Source organism: Canis lupus, chromosome X (genome assembly GCF_048164855.1).
Source record: "Canis lupus baileyi chromosome X, mCanLup2.hap1, whole genome shotgun sequence".
NCBI classification, from domain to species: Eukaryota; Metazoa; Chordata; class Mammalia; order Carnivora; family Canidae; genus Canis; species Canis lupus.
This window is the reverse complement of record NC_132876.1, coordinates 18,763,841-18,783,571: the sequence shown is the minus strand read 5'-3', so window position 1 is coordinate 18,783,571 and position 19,731 is coordinate 18,763,841. Positions and strand designations below refer to the sequence as shown.

General features: G+C 47.6%; 2 protein-coding genes across 3 annotated transcripts in view; both read right to left on the bottom strand.

The window, feature by feature from the left end:
• Positions 1 to 18,687: 18,687 nt before the first annotated feature.
• PLAC1 (placenta enriched 1) lies at positions 18,688 to 19,535 on the bottom strand. Its single transcript, XM_072817353.1, has one exon. The coding sequence runs from the start codon at positions 19,533 to 19,535 to the stop codon at positions 18,897 to 18,899; it is 639 nt and encodes a 212-aa protein (XP_072673454.1). The 3' UTR covers positions 18,688 to 18,896.
• Positions 19,455 to 19,731, bottom strand: part of PABIR2 (PABIR family member 2) — a 215,053-nt gene continuing 214,776 nt past the window's right edge. For both annotated transcript variants that reach the window (XM_072817349.1, XM_072817346.1), the window contains one exon: positions 19,455 to 19,593. In XM_072817349.1, the coding sequence (XP_072673450.1) occupies positions 19,569 to 19,593 (25 nt within the window). In that variant the 3' untranslated portion in view covers positions 19,455 to 19,568. The remainder of the gene's footprint in view (positions 19,594 to 19,731) is intronic.

The following is a 19,731-nucleotide window of genomic DNA, read 5'->3' as shown; positions in this document are numbered from 1 at the left end:
CGTGTACACCTAAAGGGACTTCCACGGGACAAGTGAGGCCTCCCCAGGGAAGCGGCCGTCTCCTCCCCAGGCCGGCCAGCCCGCTCCCAGCCTCCTGGGACCCCCGCGAGGGGTGGAGGTGGCCCTAGAGGCCGACGGTGGTGCGCCTCGAATGGGCCCTAGTGCCAGAGCTCTGCAGGCAGGTAGGACCCCAGCACCAGCTCGGGTGCTGCCATTTTCTGGGGGAGTGTCAGGCCAGTACCCTGCCAGTGGGGTAATCTCTTTCTTGTGAGGCCCGGGGAGCGACAAGGGTGGCCTCGGGGCAGCGCCTCCCGAGTGGAATCCTGGGACCAGATTTGGGGCGATAAAGCAAGAAGCAGCTAGAAAGCGCAGGGTCTCTCCCATTCCCGAGCCACCCCCTTGGGCCCTTGCTCTCCTGCAGGCCTCAGATGGGGCAGGTCAGGGCCTTCCCATCCGCATGCTGGCATTCACCTGCATGCTAGGCCCCGGAGCCTCGCCGGATCCGTCATCCGTCGTCCCCCGGGCCAGAGGGAGCTCCCCTCAACACAGCGGGGATGAAGGGAAAGAGGGGGTCAGAAAGGGCCCAGAAACGTGGATCTTTCCTGGACCCCAAAGTCCTCTCCACGAGCAGGATGTGAGCCCAGTTACCAGGAGCCACAGAGCGGCCTGGGGACTGCTTGCCGCTGGTCGCCCTTCCTGCTTCCTCTTGCTTCTTTCCCAATACCCGGCCCCCTTTTAGTTGTTGGGGCTTGAAGGCATTCCTTGCTCTGGGTGGTGTGGGTGGTATCCTAAGTGATCTGGAAGGGATTTCTGCAATCGTTTAAATTTTACTTGGGCAGGGGAAAGGGTGCTAACAACAAGCATCTTTGACAGCCATTTACATATTCAAAGTTGGGCAAACGTTTGATGGAGAGGAAACGGCACTAGTTGGGGCCTCGCTGCTCGCCGCTCCTGGGTGGACACTTGCAGGCGCTGCACTAGGACTTACCTGGCGGGTGGGCCCGTGCGGGAGTCCCAGCCTTGCCCGGGCAGCAGAAACAATACTCCAGAACACCGATTGCCCACTGCAGTACTGTTCCCGCTGCTAGGGCACGGCTGAGTGCGGGCCACCACGTCCCTCCTCGGCGCGCACCACCTGCGCACGGCCCCCCACCGCCCCAAGTGTTCCTAGGCTGGGCCTCGTGGGCGGGGAAGGGCGTAGAGGGAAGAGAGACCAGAGCCCCCGCCCACCTACCTGGTCCCGAACCCGCCTTTGGGAGCGGGCGCCCCGCAGGAGCTCTCGTCCAGTAGACCCCAACCTTCCAACTTCCCCACGAAGGGGTATAGCAGCGCCTCACGTTTTGAACCATTTAAAGCACTTCAAAACATGAATTGCTGCTGCATCCCCTCGGAGTCAACGAAGGGGGGATCGCTCTGCGGTACCTGCAGGTGGAAAAAGACACGATGACTGGAAGGAAGCCCTGTTAAGTTCCACCCAAAGCTAAGGAATAAAGCAAAACATAGGACTAAGACGCGTCATTCCAGATCCACGTACTTTTTAGAACTTCACCGCTGACTTCTAAGACTGGCAGGTGGAGCGAAGGGTGTGACTCTCAGTTTTTCTCCCCAGCGTCTGAAATCTTGGAAAAGTGTAGGGTGAAAAGCAGAGGGGAGGGAGACAGGAATGAGGGTAAGAAAGAATCTTACCTCTGAGGGTAATAATAATAAGATAAAATACATTGAGGCACTTTGGCAATATCTGGATCACTCTTTCCAGCTTTAAAGTCTTAGGGAAACTTCTTTCTGCTGCATGTTACAAATCACAAGTCTCATTTAATGTCCCCATTAAAAAAAAAACTTCATTTATTGACTTAAAGGAGAACCAAAATGTCTCTGGCAGCTTCAGCTGATTCTATCATATAAGGGAGCTGGGAAATATAGGTCCGTCCATACAAGCATCCGATGTCCTCTTTAACCCCCAGTGCCTCACTCTTGCAGCACACACCCTGGTACCAAAGAATGTGAGATAATTGTCCTTAAATAAAATAACCTGGATGTTTACATATGAAACTGGTTATTCAAACTTATTTATAAATACTTTATACTTTTCAATGTCACCTATCAAACCATAAATCAAAACAAGTTTAAATACTTGATGTCAATTCACTCCTTCCTCTCTCAAGCAGTCCCACAGAAACTCTTTCATGTCCTGAAATGGCCGGCACAGTGCATGCTCCTTAATGATTAACTCATTAGATACCACTTTCTCCTTTTTAAAATGGACACACATTAGCAATAAGTTACATGGCACCCACTCCCCGTCCCTAAGTGAGTCAATTAAGCAGAGAAGAAACTACTCTGTAACCTCAATGGCAAACTTAAAACAACAAAACCAGCACAAAGCTCTAATGGTTTTGAAAATTAAAATACATTTCAATAGGGTAATGGACACAAAGTATCCAAGTCTGCTAAGTGTTCTGGTTCATTTAAAAATCACCTCGGTTTTTCAGAACCAGTAGAATGGATGTTGTGTCCCATTTATTAGTTAATGAAATGCGCAGTCTTTAATCAGACTAAGAACAAATTCTTAACATCAGACGGAGTTCCAGCCAGTGTTCCCAAATACACTACTGTGTCACAGTAAGCACAGTCATTAATTGGAACATACAATTAAGTGTCTCTGAATTCCATCTTGTTTTGGCTATGCTATTTACAAACAACTTTTACAGTGACTTTTGGGATTAATGGCGAAAAACGTCCTTGGTTGCCCTTAAAAAGAAAAAAAAAACATGTTTAGCAAATGTACAGTTATACTTTAAAACTCCACAACCCTCTCCCAATTAAGTATTTACGTTCCACACAAATATGTGAGCCATCAGATGTTAGAGGCATCCATAATTATGGATGTTAGATGTTAGAAGCATCCATAATTATAACATTTCCTTAGTTGACTACTGAGAAACATAACAGTGATTCGAAATAGCCATGGTGTCAAAGGCGAAGGTCCCCTCCAGATCGCTCTGCCAACTCACTGGAACTGAATCCATTTTGTACCTTTCACGTTAACCCCTTTCTTCTCTCCCCGTGACAGTACAACGACTTACATTCCTAAAAAACCACCTCACTCCCCTAGTTTACGGGTTACCTCTTAGACTGAAATTTACTTACGAAAACAGATTACAAAGAGGCGTCTTGTCACTTCAGGAGCCGGTCCGTCGTTGATACAATAGACAAAGAATCAATACTAGCGAGTGGCCCATAGCCCCACCCCCTGCCCCCCCTCCCCCGCCGAACTGAACTGCATTTGGCCAAACCATATAAGAGCCAAAGAATACGCCTCTTCCTCCGTTCATACTTTACAACGTTTTGTCTTAATTTTGCAGATGCCTTCATCCCCACACCCCAAACACACGATGTCCCTTCCCTCGGCGCAGTCGTGCGAAACTTTCCCAATGTCAAGTTCATCCAGGGAAAACTAAACATCCTTGAAAGTTTTAATCGGGCAAAGACAATGCAAAATTAATCACATTTCTTTCCAACACATTTTTCCTGCTTGCGAATAAGAGCCCCGAAAAGTGCATTAGACAGTATGTCAAAACCGGTGGCTCCGGACCCCGGCGAGGCTGACAGTCGGTCCCAGCCCCTCTACTCCGTTGGCTCTCCCCGCCCCTTCATGTTAGCAACCCCCCCCCCCCCCCCCCCCGCCAGCCCGTTTCCTAAGAATTTTCCCGGCCGTACTCGTGTGCTGAACACTTTCAAGGTCTGTTTCACCCGCGCCCCGGCCCCCGACGCGCTTTACAACCCCAAAGCCACACAGAACTTTTTCAGCATTGTCACCAGATCTTTTTCAGTCTGCCGTAACCAACGTTACTAGCCGGGAAGACGCCAGCAAACAAGTCCCTTAAAAAAAAAAAAATCGCATGTCACCTCTCGCTCCACTCGAAAATGGCGCCGAAATCGAAGAACTTCTTAAATTTCATTGTCAGCTTTTTGCAAAGGTTTCTGGGATTTTCCTGCGAAGCTGCCTCGCCTGGTCTGAGAGCTGGCGAACGAGCAAGCGAAGCAAAAGAGAGCGGGGAAGGCGTGGGGGGGGGGGCGGGGGGAGGACACAGACAGCGACAGAGCGGGGCCGGGACAGGGGAGGCGGCGAGGTCGCAGGGGGCCGGGCACGGAGCGACGGGGACCGGGCGCCGGACGCCGGGGTGGCGGCGCGGAGGGCGCGCTCTCGCGCTGGCGGCGCCGAAGCTCGGAGAGCGGCGTGGCGGAGGCGGAGCGGCGCGGCGGCGGGCCTGTGCGCGCCCGGGAGGCGAGCGGAGAGCCGGCGGAGAGCCTCCGGCAGCGGCCCTAGAAAAAGCCGGCTCCGGGGGCGTGGCCACGCGGAGCTCACGCTGCCCCCTCCCTCCCCGCCGCGTTCGGCGCGCTCCTCCGGGGCCCCGGGGCGGAAGGGGGGAGGGGGTGAGAGGGAAAGGCAGGGAAGGGGGAGGGGGTGCGGGCGCTCGACGCCACCGAGTGGGCCCGCGGCCGCCCAGGGCCCTGGAGGGCACCGGGCGCGCCTAGTGGCCGAAGCCGAGCCGGGTAGCGGGCTTCAGGGAGAAAAGACAAGAGTGTGGAACACGGCGGAGCCAGGGGCGCACGGTAGCGCAGCGCACATCCAGACTCCCACACGACGGTCGCCGCCCCACGCCCCTGGGTCCCGTAGCGGTGCCCTCTGAGCGGCCGGGAGGGAGCAAGGAGGCTGAGCTATGCCCCTCGCGCTGTGCTCGCTTGGGGGTGCCTGTAAAACGCTTGGGGAGGAGACGGGGTGGGGGGACCGCGTGAGCCAGCGCTCTCCCCAAGCGTGTGCGTCCAGACTGGTCGGGATTCCCCTGGCCTCGCCCCCCGGCCGAGCTCTCAGGGACAGAGACCCCTGGCACGAGGCGAGCCCCGAATTGGCTGGCCTTCCGCACGGGCGGGGGGCAGAGCCCGGAGGGAGGGCGCACTTGACTACTGTAGCCCCATTCCAAGAAGGGGAACTGATTTAAAGACTGAAGTGGGGCGACAGGAGGGGCAGAGCCCTTATCGTGGGTGCTAGAGGCGGCGAAGGACGGGGAGTTCATTTCCTTAGGTGTGAGACTGCTGTTGAAGAGAAGTGGGAGGATGTCCTTACACTTAGAAGATGCCCTGGGAAGCGCAGAGGTGAAATGTCACAATGTCCGCAATTTTCAAATGATGCAGCTAACACGCGCGCGCACACAGAGGAACCAAGTGTTGCAATCGGGTAACAGTTGTTAGATCCAAGCTGGGGCCCCCCGGGGGGGGGGGACGGTGGGTAAACAGACGTTCTTCTTGTCGTTCTTTCAACTTTCCTGCCTGTTTGCAAGATGTCATCATACAAATTTTGCGAGACACTCCTTATGAATTAGCGCCGAAACGCTGTCTAAGAAAATGAGCGCGGCTGCTTTCTGTCTCCCCGTCCCGGGTGGGACAAACCGTCAGCAAGCCGGACTCCAAGCGAGCCGGCCCCGGGCAGGAAGGGCAGTGGGTAGCGCGGCGGGCTGTGGCCGCAGCCCCGACACCGCACGCCGGCCGGGAGAGGCCCCGGGGCCCTCGGGGCAGGTGGTCTGCCGGGCGCCACGCGCGGCGGAGGGGGAGCTGCCCCCGCGCGATCGCCGACCCCGGCGGCTCCGGGCGACCCCGGGTCCCACCCCCATCGGCTGGGTGGGCCCCGCTGGGCCTGGCCGCCCGCACCGCAGGGGAGCGGGGAGAGCCTCGGGGAGCAGAGCAGCGCGCTGCCGCCGCTGCCGCGGCCCATGTACCCCGCGCTCCCCGAGGGAGGCCCAGGCTGTCTCGGCCTGCACGCGGCGTCCCGCGCGCCGGGTGGTGGAGGAGAGCGCGCGGCCTCCGGGGAAGAAAAAAATAAGGTGCGGAAAGAAAAATGCAACAGTGGCACACACGCGCACGCACGCACGCACACACGCGCCCGGCCGAAATCGGTGCACACAAATAGAACCACGGGTTCCGCCGGGCTCGGCGTTCAAGTTTCTGGAGCTACTTAACTTGCGTTTTGCTGTGATGCTTCTGTGGCTCTGGTGTAAAAAATCTTAGTTTCTTTGCCAGGGCGATTTCGCAGACCGAAGGCATTGCAAGTGCTGCAGCGGCCTTTCACCGGCGCCTGCGACTTTTTTTTTTTTTTTTAATTTAGAAGTTGGGGGTGGGGGGTAGACTCTAACAGGGTCTGCAGAGCGGTTTTTAAAAATTAACCAGAAAGATTCTACGACGAAGATGGGATTTTTAGGAAGGGTTTTGAAACTGCAGTGACTTGTACGACTTCGGTGGGCGCTAAAAACTCATGACTGAGCTACAATTTCCCTATTCAAGTCTTCCGAACTCTTCGTGGACAGGCTGAAAGTTTGCCGGGCTGTCAGACGTGACTGAACAAGCTTCTAAATCCTCAGATCATTTATAAAGCTCCAGTGTCCTTGGGGTGAAAGACTTTTCTGGGCTTTTAAAGCTCGGCTTCGTGGGTAAATTTGCTTGGGTTGATCTAACTGCATGTAAGCATTTATTTCCCCACCTAGATTAGTATAAGGGCAGAAGATTCCAGCACCGTCAGACAAAAGTCGAGTTTGTGGACGTCCTCTAAAAGAAAAATTGCAACAGCTTTCTTCATTAAACTCTTTTTGCTACATCAGCAAATTAGAGAGCCAGTTGAATATTGATGAATTCTTTGAGGGTGAGTAACATGGCTCCAGGCCGCAGAAAGTGAGGGAGGGCAGGCTTAAGTATTTACTCAAGTGAACAATCTTCAAATATTTTTCAAATATGATGTCTCAAGGATTTTCTTAGGTTTTCTTAGGACCTCTGCAGCAAACCCTAATTCTGCAAATGGCTTTTCATTTTAGTAGGCCCTTTCTCAACTTGACAAAACTGGCAGGACAGAAATTTCCCCCACGGAATGCTTAGAAACTCATTCTGGGATTAGAACCCTGCTTGGCTCAGCAGAGGGGCATCTGGGAGGCCCCTCACTGGTAGTGAGACAACTTCTTGCTGGGGCAACTGGGGACCCCAAAATGAAAGGGACTCCGGCCACTGATTTTTGTCATCTCGAAAATACTATTTCCAAGTGAGCGTTTTCAGGCAAATAGCACATTTTTTTTCTTCCTCGAATCTTGCATGCAGCATTCAGAAATTACCCTGCTAAGAAATAATTACAGTAAGCTGAGGGAGGGGAATTTAGCCATAGTTTTCAAGTGTCTGAAAGTGCAGCTGAGAAAAACAAACTACCTCTAGACTGGAGATATTCAGCAAGGAAGTTACACACAACAAGATATTTGGAATAATTTCTGGAAAGTGTTTTCTGAAAAGCAATTGCCAATGAGTGTTTGGAAATAGGTACTAGAGAAAGGTGTTGAATGGAAGAGTCTTTTCTAAATTGGAAAGAACATTTCTAGATCTTACCATTTTTATTTTCAATAGAAATGTCTTTTATGATTATGTTTTTCATGGAGGCCTTGACTTAGGGAAACAAGACTTTCCTTATGTTGTAAATATCCAGAAGTCTTCAGAGAGATAAAATCAGGATAGAGTTACAGATTTAACAGAAAGAAAACAACTGGAATCGTGTTATGAAGCTTCTACTGTGTTATTTGTAAAGGCTTTTTTCAGGGTTCAAGCAAAAGCTAGTAGTTAGCAGCAATCGTAGAATAATGCTTGCCTAACTGTCAGATTAAACAAAAAAGATAATGCCCCTTATATTTTTATTGCACTTTATGAAATTAGTTATGATAAAAAATATTTCTTTGTAAAACTCAGAACTTGAGGAAAAATGTTCAGATCTTAGCTTCTCCCACCCCCATGATCTCACCAGGAAAAAGTAGAATGAATTAGTACATTTTTCCTTTCTGCCAAAGAGGAGTTTAGTAAATCCTTGATGGCTGTTACTTTTTATTTCAAGGTCTCTTTTCCATCCTCAAAGACAGCAGAATCACTGCCTTCAATGCTGCAGAGATTTCTTCTTTAAACACGGCATGTTTTCCTTGTTGGGTGTGTACTATTATTGTCTTAATTATTCCTGGAGTTTTGCCCATTTAAATCAAAGACTGTCTCAGATGCCAGAACCGATGGGACCTTGGCGCACAGGAAGGCCACGGTGAAGGGGCAGAGGGCGGCCTCAGTTCTGGTCCTACAGTGCTGGTCCTACAGTGTCCCTGTCCTGGAAGTGAGCAGGACCCCCTCTCCCTGGTGCAGAGTATGAAGTGACAGAGCCAAGTGCAACGAGAGGAGTCAGGAGCCGAAAGCCCACCTTCTGTGTGCAAGACCAGGAGTGCACGTGCCACTTGCTTTCACCAGAAGCGTTATGATCATCAGTTTTTAACCTTACGCCTCAGGCACTTTCCTTGAGCCTTCCCTGATTATGAAAAAGAGAGAAGAAAAAAGAACTCAGTTGAGATCAATGCCAACATGTCAAATGTAATGGTGTTCAGGGAGGCTGAAGGGCATTTGGACATCTGGTTGCTCCATTTATAAAAAAAAAAAATGTTTTTCAAAGCCCAAAGTGACCAGCACCAAGGAGGTCCCGTAAAAATGCACAGAGCTGTGCCAAGTCTGAATGACTTCACTTGTAGGATCTCGCTACAGGGAAACCGCTCCTGGGGACACATAATAATCCTGCTGGGGAGAGGGAAGAGGAGGGAACGGGAATTGAAGGGTGCTAAGGGGAGCTATCTTTGTTTCAAACCCGAGATGTGTTTTCCAAACCATGAAATACTTTGTTGAAATAGGGAAGGAGGAAAAGTCAATATGTATAACTGCAACATTTACATTAAAGCTGTTAACACTCCCCTGCACTCACTGGCAGCTCTCCTTCTTGTCCCGGTCACGGAACCGTCTGCATTTTAAAAGAAAAAACAATACTTAATAGGCAGAATTTCTTGGACCGGTGGAGAATGTCATTTGTTTTACTTCCCATCTCCTAAAATGAGTATCAGGTTTACAAACAGGTGGGATTCTGGAGTAGCTACTGAGCAGATCAAGCCCCATCCACCGGCACGGAATGGAGCCGAGGATGTAGCTCTAGTTTTCATTTTTTGCATTTGCCGTACACCCAGCTTTCTTAGCTCAGAGTCCCCCGGGAATTTCTAGGCCATGGGCAGGCTCGGGTGGAGACAGGAGTGAGGTGGAGAGAGTGCGCGAGGGCAAAAGAGAGGCAGAAAGAAGACGACAAAAAGAAAACAAAACCAAATCCTTCTCCTTCATTCCTGTCTTTTATTTCACACCGTCCATCTGTGCCACTGGGTCACCAAGGTCACCTTTTCAGGCTTCCCACTCATCTCCCAGCTGAGTTTTGCTGGAATCTGTCCCTCTGCTTTGTGCCCTCACCTTCCTCTGGCCACACCTTCCTGCTTCCCTACCAGGGATGTTTGCTCCCCCCATTTCTTCATCGCTCAAGGCCCAGCTCAAAGGCCACCTCCCCTTGGAAGCCTTCTCACCGACCTCGGAGTGGAGTTAACTGCCCCTGCCCTGTCCTGTCCTGGCACATTAATAAAGTTATTTATTCTGAGTCTCTTCCCAGCAGACAGCCAGCTCCTGGAGGGTGAGACGTGTCTGTCGTTGGGTATATTTTCAGCAATTTGCACAATCACTACACACCATCGGTTGGTGTCTGATACGTATCTCGTGAAACAAATGCATCCCTGAGAAGGGAACTGAGTGAGTGGAGGGAGCAAGTAGGTGTTCTGTTGGTGGGAAAGCTTAAGGCCAACGTCCTCAACAGCTGGCTTAGGTGGCCTTTGGTGGCCCTGGGACTGACATCTGACACACATCCCCTTTAATAATATGGAATTAATTTACTTTTAAATGAGCTACTCAGTTCTGCAAACCCTCTCCGGAAATACTGTCATCATTGTTTTATACTTTGCAAGCTGAGTTTCAAGCTGGTCCTTGAAGGAAAGTGGAGTTTAGCTGGAACAGGGGACACTGGGTGTTCAGAGGCCAGAAGTCAGAGAAGAGCTGGACAGAGGATATCTTCTGGGGAATTAGTTGGAGATTGGGCTGGACAAATAGTATGCATCCAATCTAGAACAAATAGATTATGGGGGCCGTGCAAAGAGGCAGAGGAGTTTGGGCTTTAGTTGCAAGATGATGTGAAAGCTTAAGGACCTTGAGTGAGGGATGTGATGTAATGAAGACAGTGTTTGCAACAGATTGACTTGGTTTACATGGTAACTCTTAAACTCTGAACTATGGCAAACCTACAGTGACCTGCATAATCGGAATGTGCTATTTTCCACACCACACAGGAGTGGGGGTTCTTAGTAGGGGAGAGAAAGGATGGAAAAATACCATCTTGTTGCATTTGTATGCCTACTATGCAAAAGGAGATGGGCTAGGCTTTATTTTAAAATTAATTAATTAATTAATGAGAGAAAAAGCCTGATGAGGGGCAGAGGGAGAGAGAAACTTTTTCTAAAAAAGATTTTATTTATTTATTTTAGAGATAGAGAGAGCTGGGGGTGGGGTGGAGGAGCAGAGGGAGAGGGACAAGCAAATACTCTGCCAAGCCCCATTCGGGGTTTGATCCCACGACCCTGAGATCATGACCTGAGATCATGACCTGAAATCATGACCTGAGGTCATGACCTGAGATCATGATCTGAGCTGAAACCAAGAGTCCTATGCTTAAGCGACTGCATCACTCAGGTGCCCCCAAGGGAGAGAGAAACTTAAGCAGACTCCAAGCTGAGTGCAGAGCCCCACGCGGAGCTGGATCTCACGACCTGAGATCATGACCTGAGATCAGGACCCGGAGATCAGGACCTGAGCCGAAAACCAAGAGTCGGATGTTAAACCAACTGCGCCACCCAGGTGCCCCTGGGCTAGGCTTTCTTTCAGCTGCTATTCTCAATCTCTCTCTCTCTCTCTTTCTGTTTCTCTCCCCCACATCTTCCCCTCCACACTTCCTCCTTCTCTCACATACTGTACATGCACACACCAAAATACCCCCCAATTAGGACTTGATTGGCCTTTACAGTTAATTTCTTGTTTAATTACTGTATTTAACAAATTTAACATATTTAACAAACAGTTTGTTAAATATGTTTTAAAATACCAGTCAAGGGATGCCTGGGTGGCTCAGTGGTTTAGTGTCTGCCTTTGGCCCGGGGTGTGATCCTGGAGTCCCGGGATCGAGTCCCACATCAGGCTCCCTGCATGGAGCCTGCTTCTCCCTCTGCCTGTGTCTCTGCCTCTCTCTCTCTCATGAATGAATAAATAAAATCTTTAAAAAATAAATAAAATACCAGTCAATATCAGGCAAAAAAATTCATTGAAAGAATCCTGAAATTTAACGTTTTGCTGATTTGATGGAACAGGGGGCTGAATATACACACACCTTTCGGCCTGGAGCCAGCTGTTTTCAGCTTTGAACTGGAGTGGTGGTGGTGGCAGAGCTTTGAACTGGAGCATGTTATTTTTCACAGGCTCCTTTAAAACATTGTCATAGCATTGCCTCATGAAGTTAAAACAACATGGAAAGTAATTTGGGCAACTTAAATGTTCCTGTAGTTACTGTCAACCACGTATCGCTACATACGGAGAACTTCGGCGCTTATGAATATAATCAGAGGGGTTTGATTTTTCCACGCTGATGGAGCAAAATTCAGCAGATGAAATATGAAATGAAAATAAGAATTAATTTGTAGCTTCGGTGATTTCAAAAGGCAGATTTTTGCAGAGATTATTTGATTTCGATGGCAGGCTGTAAATTATTCCAGGGAGCTGGTGTGGGAAGGTCATCAGGGCTGACTTTGGGTCCGTTTGTCCCTAAGCTGACCCACCCTTTGTGGTGAGGAGGGCTGGGCCTCCTGGAGCCCCAAAGAAGCCGGTCTCACTCTCTCTATAGGACTTGGTCCTTCTCGCCCCACACTGGCTTTCTTTTAGTATTTTGTCACGTGAACGCAGTGTAGAAAACAGACCAAACATTCTATGGGCATTACTTGGAAAATAAACTTTTCTTTTAAAGATGTGTGTGTGTTTAAGTTGTAGACTTACAACTTAAAAAGAATTCTTGATAGAAAGAAATAGGTATTTGGCTAAAGGTCAAAATTTTTGAAGTAACTTTAAGAGGTGAATAATTTACATTAGCATGGTGTTTATATAATAGAGTGTGTGTGACAAAGTTAAAATAACATTGAAAATAGCTTGGGCAATTTAAATATTCCTCCTAGTAACTGTAGACTATAAGTGCCTTCGAATGGTACCAGTTTCTAGGCAGGGATTTGTGTATGTTCCTTTGCTTTCGAAAACTGGTCCTAGTATTGGCTTCTCTGACTCAGAGCAAGTTCCCCTTACCAGTCTACAAATGAATGCTGACAAAGCCACTTAGGGAAAGGCCAGTCTGTCACTTCACTTCTGGAGACCCGTTAATGAATACCTGCCCCCAAGCCTCCCACCTGCTCTTGCCCAGGGAGCCCCTCAGCTAGTGCTGTTTAATAGCATTAGACCTACTTGGATTTCATGCATCACCCTTCAGGTAGGTTACAGGAATGTCACCAATGGCCAAGTCAGGTGGTTGCGAATTGGATAAAAGGCAAGGAAAAAATGGAAATAGTAAGTGATGGGAAGTTATTGGTTATCGTGTTATTGGTAGTATATACATCAATGAGCAAAGCCCTCTGCCTCTTGATTTTGAAGCTGGAATAATCACACACACACACACACACACACACACACACACACACACACACTACTCCCATTCCCCCACCTCCCCACTCCCACTCCGAATGACATTACAAGATTTTTGGCCTCATCCGAATTATACTACACTACAGGGTTGTTATCACTAACATGGGTGACACTGGAAACATTTCTACCCAATGTCAGCGTTTGTATTACTTGATTTACCTTTAATGCTTTTTATTCCTTTGGCTTTAACTGTCTTCGCCAGTGTCCTCTTATAACAACAACTGGGAGCTTCCTCTGGAATGCTTTCCACCAGTCAATCAGCCAGTCCTGTCACTTGCAGCTTGTAGGACTTGTTTTCCCTGGAGAAGGAAAATAGAACTGACCGAGGCAAGGGTACAGCAGTGACATATCGTGTATTTTTCCACCAAGTCTGTGTCCTGCCATTCATGGCATTTACAGAAATAAGTTGAAGAATGTTGTGTTTGTGGTTTGCCAGTGGGATGGTCCCCAGTGACCCCCACCTCCTGGTAGTCCCACCGGTGTGTAGTCTCCTCCGGGCTGGACCTGGAAGACGTGCTTCTAGCAAATAGAACATGGCAGAAGTGATGAGGTGTCACCCCTGAGATTGGATTACAAAAAGCCTGTGGCTTCTGGTTTGGGCTCTCTCTCTCTCTCTCCACTTCCCTGCCCTTCGCTTCCTTTCCTATCCCTTCCCTCCCTGTCCATCTAGTTCTATCATCATGATCATCACCATCATCACGAGCATCTTCCATATCATGGGGACGTTCAGACAGACAGCCTATGGGGAGGCCAACAGAAGGGAGCTGAGCTTGGAAGTGGATTCTCCATCCCTGGATGAGCCCTGACACGAATGCAGCTGCACTGAGGGCTTGACCGCGAGCATCCTGAGGCCCTGAGCCAGAAGCCCCAGCTCTGTAGTGCCAGATTCCTGACCCACAGATGCTATGAGATCACAAATGGCTGGGGTTTGGGGTGATTTGTTGTTCAGCGATAGATAACTAATACAGAAGGTCTTGTCATTGTATAACCAACATTATTAAGTTTATAAGCCAAAATCTGACCCAATAATTTGTTTTCTTCTGAAAAAGTTGGAGAAAATCACAAAACTGTTGTCTCTCTCTTTCTCAAGCCCAACTCCTTTCTTTCCCCCCTCTCCTCTCTTTCTCTCTCTTTTGGAAACAAAAGATTATCATTACAATTTATTTTTGTGTAAGTTTCATTTATTTATTTTTAGTAATCTCTCTACCCAAAGTGGGGCTCGAACTTATGGCCCTGAGATCAAGAGTCAGACACTCTTCCGACTGAGCCAGCTAGGCACCCCTATTGTGACAATTTAAATGGGATATCATAGGGATCAATCATAGGGATTAATAATAATTAGAATTAAAGTTTTTGTGAAAGCTTTCCCTTTATAATAAACACTTGTCTCTTGATAGTGCATTTCTTATAAACATGGCATGTGTGCCTGTGTGTGTGTCCGCGTGAATAGCGCTGTGCTTAGTTTAATACTAGACCAGGCTCTCATTATTGTGGAGAGGTGGAGGGATGGGTGTACTTACATGCATCTCCAAAATGCACTATTGTTTTAAAATTAGGGATAAAAGACTTTTTGCCCTTGATATTTACATGTAATTTACATGCTTAAAAAATCTGGTTTGCCGTTTTCAGATTATAGGAGTAAAAGTTTTAATGTTACTTTGAGGCTCCTTTTATGGATGAAAAATCTCATTATGGCTCTAATTTTGTTGGTGATTTAAAAAAACTGTATTAAAATAAATATAGTATTTGCCATTTCAACCCTCTTTTAAGTGTACAGATTATGGCTCTAATTTATTTTTAAGTAATCTCTGTACCCAATGTGGGGCTTGAACTCATGACCCGAGATCAAGAGTCAGATGCTCTTCTAACTGAGCCAGCCCGGCGCCCCATGGCTCTAATTTTTAAATATTTGACAAGCGATTACCATAACAAATGGTTTCAGACATTTTTGGCTTTCCCAGAGATCGAAAGAAAGATGAAAATGCTCATTCCTCTTGATGGCAATAAAACATTTCTTATTATTACAGATATGATTAACACTATATGGCCAATTTTTTTAGAAGTCCTGTCACTTTATTTTTTTTTATTTTTTTTTTTTTAGTCCTGTCACTTTAAAAACAGAGTGAACATTATCACTGTAAAGAAGGGAAATATTCTTTTAGCTTGGGATTTCAAAGGGTAAGTAAATTAGCCCAATTCAAAATGCATTTTTTTGGTGGTGGTGGGGTTTATAGCAGTTTTATCTTCCCATCTTTGGAATGGCTCCTATGCTTATGGACCCCCAGCCCCTTCTTCAGTACCAGTCACACAGTCAACTGGATTGAGTGCCTGCCAAGTGCTAGTAAGCAAAAAAGCAAAACAAAGGAACAAGCAAATAGGAGAGGGTCCTCCACGCTCAAGCAAGCATACGGTCAAGTGGAGAAGACCAAACACGCAGCCGAAATGTTTGAGGCACATGTCTTCTAAGGAATGACAAGTCCAAGTCAACACGTGCAGGTTACGCCTGGATTTGAAGAGTTAGGCCTGATTATTCTGAGACGTTTACTCAGGCAAAATATGATTCTCAACCACGATGTTGCTTTGCATGTGTGTTCTCGTGGTTTCCTTTGCCTAAGATGCTCTTCCTCTCCAACTTCACCTAATGAAATCCTCTGATTTAAAGCCTAGTTCAGAGGCTCCCAGCTCCATGATGACTAGGCTTACCTTCACCTTCACTTGTCTGTTGCATTGGAAAATAGAGCCCACTCAGCTCCCTTCCCTGGAATTCTGAGTCACACTTCTTCCACCTCTTGACCCCTTCTGTTCTGTCTCCCTTGATGTATCTGTTGCTTTTCCTAACTGTGCCTTGAATAGTGAGTGTTAGGGAATTCTGACAGTGGTCCTACCTGCCTGGATGTATGTGACCTCCCCAAGCCTGGATTGCCCAGTATTGAGCTCTTCTGATTTCTTGAACTCATTCCTGGTCATATCCACTGGGATGTTATTATCATCTACCAAACTCAGCGTGTCCAACCTGGACTCATCTTCACTTCTGTCCTCTACCCTCATTCCAATTTCCCTACTTAAATCCAGAGCTTAACATGTCTTCTGAGTTTCTTAGGCTCTAACTGGCGACACTTTCTTCGTTTTTCACAGTCAGATCAGGATTTAGCTCAAGTCTTATGCCCTCCATGAAGCTTGCTCTCTCTGCTCTGGAGTCTTCCAGCCTCCAAATTTGCCGGCACTATTTATTTTACCTCTTAATCTTGAATGGGGCTTCTATAGACATGTAACTGTTTTGTAGGCTAAAAGGACTGAAGTCTTGCTGCTCTTCGCTTGAAATGGTTCTCAATTTCATCTCTTCCTGCTCCTCAACTCCTTTCCCCATCTACTCTACTTCTTTCTTCTCACCTTGAGTGGTTAGAGCAACAGCCCCCCAGTGTCTGCCCTCCAGCACAGTATGCTTCTTCCCCCTGTGTCACTGCTTATGCTCACAAAGAAGGCTCTTCTTCCTCTTGTCTGCTTGGCTAAATCCTCCTCATTTTCTAAGAGTGGGATCATTGCCCACCTCTACCAGGCAGTCTTCTTGGATCTCCCAACCCAACCAGAAGCTTCTCTGGGAGGGAGGTGTTGAATAGAATGGAGGAGGGGGAGTGGACCTTGGAGCCAGACAAACCTGGGATTGAATCTGAATGGAGTCACTCGCTCACTGCATGGCCTTGATTTGTCTGAGCCTGTTTCCTCATCTACAAAACAGAGGAAATAATTTTCCTCTTGCAGAACTGTTGTGAAGATTAAAATAAGATTACGCATATAAGGTGTGTGGCACATGGTAAGGAGTAGCATTCTCAAGTAGGTCTTGAGTCTCCTCCAGGGCTGATACATTACACAACCCTGGGGCGGGGAGGTCTTGGTGAAAAGTAATTCTTGCATTTGTTAAGCACACAACCCACACATGGTAGCCTGGGTTTAATGTGTTTAGCATCAATGGCTTGGTAAATTCTATGTGTTTCATAATCTGTAAGCTTCATAAGAGAGGATGAGGCTAAGTGCTGGTTCTCTTGCACATGGTCTTGTGCACTGCTACTTCTCTAGTCTCATCCCTCGCTGCCAATGACTGCCACCCACCCCCCATCGTATTGGACTTAGACCACTTGCGGTCCTCCTGATAGCCACAGCACATATTCTCTACACAGGCTTTTTCTGGAGTGGAATAGCCTCAGTTCCCTAGGCTTCTTTACTTGCCTCCTCCTGCTTAGACTGTTGGTTTTGTTCACCACTGCATGCTCAGCGTCTAATACAATGCCTGTAACATAGGGCAAGCTCAAGAAATGTTTGTTGAATGAATAGACTGTTTTCGGAGATTACATTCTGGTTTTCCTCAGGAAGGGGCAGGAGTGCTATTCTTTTAAAAGATTATTTATTTGGAAGAGAGAGAGAGAGAGAGGGAGAGAGAGAGAGAGAAGGGAGCAGAGGGAGAAGGACAAGCAGACTCTGTGCTGAGCGTGGAGCCAGACCAGGGACTTGATCGTGACCTGAGCCAAAATCAAGAGTCAAATGCTTAACTGACTGAGCCACCCAGGTGTCCCAAGGGGCCAGGAGCTTTTTAAACGAGATTTTTCTTCAACTACCATGATTGCAATGGACTGAATGTGTGCCCTTGATGTGTTTGAATCTAGCCCCTATGTGATGGCATCAAGAGGTGGGACCCTAAGGAGGTGAGTAAATCATGAAAGTGGGGCCCTCATGCATGGGATTAGTGCCCTATAAAAGGGACCCCAGAGAGCTCTCTTGATGCCTTTCTCCCACATGAGGAAACAGCCAGAAGATATCAGTTTGCAACCTGAAAGAGTGCATCACCAAAACCTGAGCATACTGGCACCCTAATCTTGAATTTCTAGGCTCCAGAACCATGAGAAATAAATGTCTGTTGTTTATAAGTCCCCCATCTGTGGTACTTTGTTAGAGCAGCCTTAACAGACTAAGACAATGACTGAATTTCTACTCACCTGCTGAATGAGTATAATATCATGTACATTGTGTATGTTATCATAGATATTGTGTATAGTATCATACATGTTGTGTATAGTATCATGCACATTGTGCTAACACTGCTTCTTAATAGTGTGTGGCCTTGGGAAAGTCTCTTAATCATTCTGTGCCTCAGTTTCCTTATTTGTAAAATGGATCAAGGTTGTAGTGAAGATTATATGAGATGCTGCTACTATCTGGAATGTTCTCTCGATCATCCCAGGGCTGGCTCCTTCTTCACATCAAGATTCAGTTCAAAAGACGAGGCCTCGGAGTCCTTGAGACTGCTCTGATCCCTTCTCCAGCGACTCTTGTACGACCTGGTTTCAAGCTTTCTCATGGCCTTCATTGCTATCTGGACGTACTGTTGTTTGCTCTTCGTTTGTTTATTGCCTGTGTGACCTCAATTTCTCTGGGGCTCAGTTTCTATTAACTGTTGCATCTCAGTGCCAAGAATGGTACCTGACATGTAGTAGCACTCAGTGAATATCTGTTGAATATATTTACTCACCTCTTCCCTTCCGAGGGTATGTGAAAACTAATGGAGAGCCAAACCTGGGTGAAAATTTGCTGATCACATAAGTCAGGGAACAAAACTCCTTCCAAAGTACTACTGGTCTGTGACTAAATAGAAGATCCAGCCCTTGGCCTCAGGAGCTTACCATCAAGTTGGTGGAACATGACTCGAGCAATCCTTAGAATCACTGGTGGTTTATAAATCACGAGTGGAATCTATGCCTCCCGTGAATGAAAAGTGGTACAGCCATTGATTAGACCGGAAGGTGTGAGGCTCAGTGCTAGGTTGAGAGGTGCATAGTGTGAGTGAAATGGGGACACTGAGGGAGGGATTCAGTTGAGCAGAGCCCAGTCATCTCAGACAGAAGAGACTGGGTGCTAATGTTTATGAAGCCCTGATAACACTGTGGCCCATAGCAAAAGTTATATATGTGCTTATTAAATCAAAATGTTGAACTGATATTTTTATACCATCAAAGTTTTATTTTTCCTTTTAAAAATATATAAAAATATAAAACAGCTTTATTCAAGAAACAACCACGAACTGCCCTCTCTCAAAGGCACTCATAAGGGGGCTTCCAAAACACGTTTGTCTGATATTCAAAAATACTCTATACTAATGTTAGAAAAAGCATCTATCTACAGGAGACTCCCCATACCAAACCTGGGGATCACATGGACTCAAGGAGATCGTCTGAGCGAAGAGACCAATCCTCGGAAATATCAACAGAGGAAGATGGCAGCACCAGCTGGCCCTCCTCAGCCTCCACTTGGTGATGTGCAGCCTGGTCACGCCCTTCTTCATTGAACACACAAGGTGGACAGTCGCAGTCGGGCCTTTGGCTAGACTGTGACAAGGTGAACACCTCATAGCTTGCCTCACCATTCTGGGCTGTGGCCCCGGCCTCACTGGCTACTTTTACAGAACAGGGCAGAGTAAGCCATGGGGACCGTTGGGGAGCAGTACATGACACCGGGATCACATACTTAGAAGAGGTACCCTTCGAAGCATAGTGCAACTCAGTGCTGTACATAATCATGTCCTGAGAGATAGCCTTGGCACGGATGCCACATTCGGTAACGCGGTAGGTGAACTGGTAGACATGTGGCTGGACATGGTTGGCAGGGCACCCTAGGCCCAAGTGTAACTCATGGAAGTGTACATACACATCATTATTCAACATGAAGGGGTGGACAGTGACCATGAACCAGTCTATAGAGCACAGTACAGTCATTGGGCTTTGTGTGGAACAGGCTGAGAACACAGAGGCAAGGATGACCATCCCTCCTATCAACTCGAAAACTTTCATCCTTGTAGTTGATCAGGTAACGACTCTCAGGAATCAGGACGCTGTCAGGTGAGGATTTCTAGAGCACACAAAAACACAAAAGGTCAATCATCTTATTGCCTATTGAAAGTTCAAACACAATCATTTTTTCCCTTTTAAAACAAGTATTTTCAAAAGGTGAAGTGAGGAGAACTTAAATGGAAAAAAGGTGAGGTGA

Excerpts from the sequence above, each read along its gene's own strand:
- PLAC1 (XM_072817353.1), bottom strand. The coding sequence starts at position 19,535 with ATGAAAGTTTTCGAGTTGATAGGAGGGATGGTCATCCTTGCCTCTGTG.